Raw genomic sequence first — 7,009 nt, forward strand, 5'->3', positions numbered from 1 at the left:
CCCAAAATAACACATAGTCACCTTTAGAAATCTCCCATAATCCTCTGGGTGAGAAATAAACACAGTGATGGAGGGTGTGTCCAGTGGCAGTCTGAAGAGTGGAGGTGAATGGAAGCAGACGTCCCCCTCTAAAAGCCCCTCACAGAAAGTGAGGACAGTGGACGGTGGGGGACAGTGGACAGTGGAGGTGAATGGAAGCAGACGTCCCCCTCTAAAAGCCCCTCACAGAAAGTGAGGACAGTGGACGGTGGAGGTGAATGGAACCAGACGTCCTCCTCTAAAAGCCCCTCACAGAAAGTGAGGACAGTAGACGGTGGGGGACAGTGGACAGTGGAGGTGAATGGAACCAGACGTCCTCCTCTAAAAGCCCCTCACAGAAAGTGAGGACAGTAGACGGTGGGGGACAGTGGACAGTGGAGGTGAATGGAAGCAGACGTCCTCCTCTAAAAGCCCCTCACAGATAGTGAGGACAGTAGACGGTGGGGGACGGGGGACAGTGGAGGTGAATGGAAGCAGACGTCCTCCTCTAAAAGCCCCTCACAGAAAGTGAGGACAGTAGACGGTGGGGGACAGTGGACAGTGGAGGTGAATGGAAGCAGACGTCCTCCTCTAAAAGCCCCTCACAGAAAGTGAGGACAGTAGACGGTGGGGGACAGTGGACAGTGGAGGTGAATGGAAGCAGACGTCCTCCTCTAAAAGCCCCTCACAGAAAGTGAGGACAGTGGACGGTGGGGGACACAGGGCTGGTGTCTGACTGTAGTTGGAGAAGGGGGTGGTGTTTAAACCCAGTCCTGGTAGAGAGGGATGTGCAGGACGCTGGGATTAGTCGTGATGTCCACTGTATTCTCCACAGAGACTCTGTAGACGGTGGAGGTGCTGCTGGAGGAGGAGAGGGAATAAAACACTGGGAGTGTGATGGAGACGTGGAGACAGACGTCTGGTTCCATTCACCGACACTGGAGAGAGAGCTGACCTAAGCGCTGCCCATCACAGTGTTTACAGCTCACACACTGAATCGTACAGAATGTAATTAGTGGTCAGGTGGTCAGTTCCATTAACCTGAGCTGACCCCTGTTTGGTGACTGTATTACAGTGCTATGATTACAGAGACACAGATGCTATGATCCAGATGAAGCAGGAGTCTCTCAGAGTCAAAGCTAGAGTCCTGAGTTTATGTGGAGGGGGGTTTCTTCCCTTTAGAGACCACCACAGCCTCTTCTCCCACCTGGTCCTCGATCAGGAGAGAAATAGCGCCGTCCAGTTGGCCTGTAGCTGCCAGAGCCACCACGGCTTTGTCCATTGGGAAACCCATCTTCTCCAGCTGCTGGAGCCTGGGGAAACAGAGACACGACTCAGAAACACTCGGAAATAAAGCAGACGGGACTCAACTCATTCTCAATCATTCTCAGCGCTGCAGTGACACTGACGTGGTGGTGGTGTGTTAGTGTGTGTTGTGCTGGTGTAGAGTGGATCAGACACAGCAGTGCTGCTGGAGTTTTTAAACCCTGTGTCCACTCTCTGTTCACTCTGTGAGACACTCCTCCCTCGTTGGTCCACCTTGTAGATGTAAAGTCAGAGACAGTAGCTCATCTGTCGCTGCACAGTGTGTGTCGGAATACAGAGTTAATTCAATGTCAAAAGGTTGCCCAAAAAATACAGCTCCACACGGCTCTCCATGTGACACACAGCGGCTCTGTTGCTAGGAGACGAACCTTATGTATTGTACAAGTGTAGAAGTCAGTCACAGCCTGTGTCCAAAATGGCTCCCTATTCACTGATCCCTATATAACTCACTATATCTGTGCCTCTGACTCTCCCTGTGTCCGAAAAGGCCCTCTATTCACTACTCCCTCGATCGTTCACTATGTAGTACACTACTCTAACTGATAGTGGAACTGAACACAGAAGGTTAGTAAGTGATTTTGAACACAACCTCACGCTGGTATCAGCTCGCGCAGATGGGTACTACACCACTTTTTTGCAGTGGATTGTGGGATTGTTTGAGTGCACTGAAAATTGTCCACCCCTACAACATAGTGCACTCTATAGTGAACAGGGCACAGTTTCGGACACAGCGTCTGTCTCCCCTGTGTCACTACGTCTCAGTCTGCCTCCTACGCAAGCTGCCTTTTTGTGAATAAACCTCAGCTCCTGGATCTTCCTCGGTGCGATTAAACCTCACTCTGTGCGCAAACTTCCCTACATCCTACGCGCAAACTTCCCTACATTTATTTGAGACCCCTGCGGTCCCTTGTCGTCACGCACCTCAGAGAGGAAACCGAAGACTTAGGGACCTCCACTTTCTCTGCGCCGCCCTCAGGTGCGTCCTGTAGTGAGGCCAGGATCCCCGCCCGCAGAAACTGGTCCTCTAATAGCTGCGCATCTGAGGGCGCGACGCCCTCGTGGTGCCAGCCTGGGGAGGGGTGCTGTCTCCATGGCGACAGGAAAGAAGGACCGTCCAGTGGAGGACCGCTCGATGCCTCGAGACCCGTGTGAGACGAGTCAGAATAAGGTTCAGGTCTAAAAAGAGAAAGGACAGCAGACACATCGTCTCAATTTTATTAACAACAGAGACATTTCAGGAGCGTAGACGTCCCACTTCTTTGCCGTTCAGATGCTTTGCTGCTTATCTCTGCAATTTTCTGTGATAGAGTACCTGAGCTTTTTAAATATACACAAGTCAGCAGCACTACGAAGCCATAACTTGATATCTTTAAAGAACTGTGATAGTTGTAGGAACCGAGGACAGTCACAACACACTGCAGCAATGGACACCTTTAAAATGCCTCATTCGTTTTTTCAGCACGTGCTGTCTGAACATTTACGGCCTTCTACAGAGAATGACAGTTCTGGAGTTAAAGGACAGGCATTTCGTTGCTGTGCAAGGCACTGTGCGAGGAGTGAGTGGGAGCATGGGCAGCAGACAGTGGGCTGAGGACTTAACAGGGCAGTGGACAGTGGAGGGACACAGATCCAGACCAAAGGATCAAGTGGATGGCAACACTGCCGTGAGTGCAGTTAGAGACGGGCAATGGGTGCAGATTGAAGCTAGACCCAAGCGCTGTGTTTTGTGTAGCTCTGTAGTCTTGTCTTGTCTCTGTAGGGACTGACCGGTGAGAGGTGTTGGAGGTAGGGACTGACCGGTGAGAGGTGTTGGAGGTAGGGACTGACCGGTGAGCGGTGTTGGAGGTAGGGACTGACCGGTGAGCGGTGTTGGAGGTAGGGACTGACCGGTGAGCGGTGTTGGAGGTAGGGACTGACCGGTGAGTGGTGTTGGAGGTAGGCACTGACCGGTGAGCGGTGTTGGAGGTAGGGACTGACCGGTGAGCGGTGTTGGAGGTAGGGACTGACCGGTGAGCGGTGTTGGAGGTAGGGACTGACCGGTGAGTGGTGTTGGAGGTAGGCACTGACCGGTGAGCGGTGTTGGAGGTAGGGACTGACCGGTGAGCGGTGTTGGAGGTAGGGACTGACCGGTGAGCGGTGTTGGAGGTAGGGACAGACCAGTGAGTGGTGTTGGAGGTAGGGACTGACCGGTGAGAGGTGTTGGAGGTAGGGACTGACCGGTGAGCGGTGTTGGAGGTAGGGACTGACCGGTGAGCGGTGTTGGAGGTAGGGACTGACCGGTGAGCGGTGTTGGAGGTAGGGACTGACCGGTGAGCGGTGTTGGAGGTAGGGACTGACCGGTGAGCGGTGTTGGAGGTAGGGACAGACCAGTGAGTGGTGTTGGAGGTAGGGACTGACCGGTGAGAGGTGTTGGAGGTAGGGACTGACCGGTGAGCGGTGTTGGAGGTAGGGACTGACCGGTGAGCGGTGTTGGAGGTAGGGACTGACCGGTGAGCGGTGTTGGAGGTAGGGACTGACCGGTGAGCGGTGTTGGAGGTAGGGACTGACCGGTGAGCGGTGTTGGAGGTAGGGACTGACCGGTGAGCGGTGTTGGAGGTAGGGACAGACCAGTGAGTGGTGTTGGAGGTAGGGACTGACCGGTGAGTGGTGTTGGAGGTAGGGACAGACCAGTGAGTGGTGTTGGAGGTAGGGACTGACCGGTGAGTGGTGTTGGGGGTAGGGACTGACCGGTGAGTGGTGTTGGAGGTAGGGACTGACCGGTGAGTGGGGCTGACGTAGATGGGGAGTTGGTGTTTGTTTGATGAATGATGAGAAACTGAAACGTAGGCCCAGGGCGGGAGACAGGAACACACTCCGAGGCCTTCCACCCTCTGCAGGATCTCTGTGAACTCCGAACTGTCTGTGGAGCAGGTTCAGGATCGTGTCCTCGCCGTGTTAACAGCTGAATGTTATATTACAGAACGTGTGATGAATAAAAATAGCTCATGACTCTATTTCTCTTTTTTAAACGTGGCACAACACACTGACCCTAAAACGGGCCATTAACTCTCAGACAGAACAAATACTGTGATGTATTGTGTGTGTGTGTATCTCTGTAGGGGTGTGTGATGGTCTGCGTGCATGTGTATTTGTATGTCAGTGACTGTGGCTGTTTCTGGGTGTGTGTGTGTATGTGTGTGTGTGTGTCTGTATAATCTGTGTGTGTGTGTTTGTGTGTCTGTGATTGTATGTGTGTGTGTGTGTGTATATATGTTTGTATGTGTGTGTATGTGTTTGTATGTGTGTGTGTCTGTGTGTGTGTGTATGTGTGTGTGTTTATGTGTGTGTGTGTGTGTATATGTGTGTGTGTGTGTATATGTGTGTGTGCGTGTGTGTGTGTGTGTGTATGTGTGTGTGTGTGTGTGTGTGTATGTGTGTATGTGTGTGTGTGTGTGTGTCTGATGAGTCTCTGAACTCCACCCTCTCATTGGCTCACTACAAAACAACTCCATGAATTAGTGCACGTTTAAGGTAAATCATATGTAAATGAGGCTCTGCTGAAGCTTGTTTCCACGTGGCACAAAAGGCCCTGGAATGAGAGGAACAAGATTTTGAACATCACTCTGTGGCGGTCAGAGCCTTCACACAGAGCTCAGAGGAGGTAAAGGATACAGTTGAGGCCGAGGCAGATGGCGTAGAAGTGCAGCAGGCCCGGGGCCCCCGGCAGCAGGAATAAATCGAGGAGTAAAAAGAGCCAGGGCAGCGACCACAACGGCAGACAGCGGAGCACCCGTTTCTGTCTGCCCTGACGACACTGAGCGGTCAGCAGGGCCAGCTGAGTGGCCGAGAACCCACACACTCTGCTGGCTTCATCTCCGGTGACGAAGAGGAACAGGGCGTAAATGGGAGGCAGGAGGACTGTGGAGATCACAGCGAGGGAGAGGAACGTCAGCGTTCCCCATCTTCTCTCCTGAGACGGTCCGAAACACAGCAGGAGGACCAGGCTGTGCAGAAGAGATGTCAGCTCCTCGTGACTGAAGGTGTAGAAGATGAAATCTGAGGGTGGAGATGAGAAGGTGGTGGACATTAGACTCTACAACAAGCTCCTGCAGCTGGACAGATGCTGAGTACAAGGTCAACAAGGTCAACGTTAGTCTACCCTCATCACCCACACACACCACTCAAATAAAAACTGGGATATTAAACTGTTTTATTGTTTCTTTCAACAGACTTAGCCTCATTTAGACGTTAAAATGAAAGAAATATAAGTATGGATCCCATTTATCTGCGTCATGTTTGTAAACAGAGCTCTGTCCATCTGTCAATCAGCGGAGGAGCTAATTAGTAATTCCATTACTATGTGTTTTTATAGCTCACTTAAACATTTTTGACATGCAGTGCAGTGAGTGAGTGCACAAACCGTCATTTATGACCTACACTCAAATCAGAGAACAAGAGTCTGTTCACTCTCAGAGCGCAGGGACAGCAGGGTCAGATTATTTACCTGTAAACAGGGGGAAAACACTGAGACGGAGGAGTACGGGGCTTGTGTCTGTCGCCTCTTACACACTACAACAACACAGCAGTGAAATAAGACGATGACTGAAACCTGTGTGTGATCTGTGTGTGAATAACTCACTCACATTCAGACAGAAGAGCAGAAACACACACTAGAGTCTGACGCTAACAGTTTAACATTAGATCCTATGGTGAAAATGCTAATGTGGCTAACAGAGGATAACTGTCTTTTTCATTACGCTCCACTGTGGGATCCTCTATGCCCTGAACACAAAGAGGAGGTGGGTGTTGTGCTTCTGAGTGCTGTGAGACTCTCTCCAGTGCAGGGAGAGGAACTGTGCATGAGATACAGTCATCCATCTTTCCATCTGTTTACATTACACTCGCTCCCCAAAATGGCGCCTATGCCAAACATCAGGATGTCCCGAAGCAGCTGCACATGAGCCTAATCAACATGCTCAATGCTGAGCGTGGAATAGAGGGATATGAAAGTGCTGGGGGTCTCTGGAGTGATGTGTGTGATCCAGACCTCATCATCCATCATCAACATCTGACCTCACTAATGATGCTGAATGCCATCAGATACTCAGAGCAATGTTCCAGCGTCTGCTAATATTATCCAGTGATCTTATTCATTCAGTTATTTTATGGCATATAACTAAAGGTCCGATATAATGGGTTAAAGATCTCTGATCAACTTACCATAGAGTGCAGGGAATTCTCCTCCCGGTCCCAAACTCAGACTCGTGTGAATCCCACAAATCCAAGTCAATAAAATCAGCAGCACAAACAGAGCAGAGCCAGTGGTGAAGCTACACACACCGGATCGGGGAGATCCAGACCAAAACCAGGCGGAGAAAACATGATTCAACATCTCAGAACATCTGCTCTGACTGTTGACTCCTATCACACCTCCACCTGTGCCCTGCCTGCGGCCCAGCGCTGTGCGTGGATGTGTTTACAACATTAAACTGGATGAAACAATGCTTTCTGCGGCTTATACATCAACGAGCTGAAGTGGGACACGATCTACAATTTTTACAAGCACCCTCAGCGTATTAGTGAACATCTAAACAGCGTAAATTTCAAAATATCCCTGTAATATGTACAAATGAAATACATTAAAAGCCGGGAACGTAAACACCAAAGCCTTCCGGTGGGCGAAACC

At 50.8% G+C, this 7,009-nt stretch overlaps 1 protein-coding gene across 1 annotated transcript; it reads right to left on the bottom strand.

The window, feature by feature from the left end:
* Positions 1 to 579: 579 nt before the first annotated feature.
* Positions 580 to 6,977, bottom strand: LOC136679440 (rhomboid domain-containing protein 3-like). The gene is made up of 5 exons (XM_066657955.1): positions 6,544 to 6,977; positions 4,996 to 5,379; positions 4,102 to 4,243; positions 2,266 to 2,520; positions 580 to 1,331 (listed from the first exon to the last, which is right to left on the bottom strand). Exons 1-5 carry the CDS (start codon positions 6,713 to 6,715, stop codon positions 1,172 to 1,174), a joined length of 1,113 nt encoding a protein of 370 aa, XP_066514052.1. The 5' UTR covers positions 6,716 to 6,977; the 3' UTR covers positions 580 to 1,171.
* Positions 6,978 to 7,009: the final 32 nt, after the last annotated feature.

Source organism: Hoplias malabaricus, chromosome Y (assembly GCF_029633855.1).
Source record: "Hoplias malabaricus isolate fHopMal1 chromosome Y, fHopMal1.hap1, whole genome shotgun sequence".
NCBI classification, from domain to species: domain Eukaryota; kingdom Metazoa; phylum Chordata; class Actinopteri; order Characiformes; family Erythrinidae; genus Hoplias; species Hoplias malabaricus.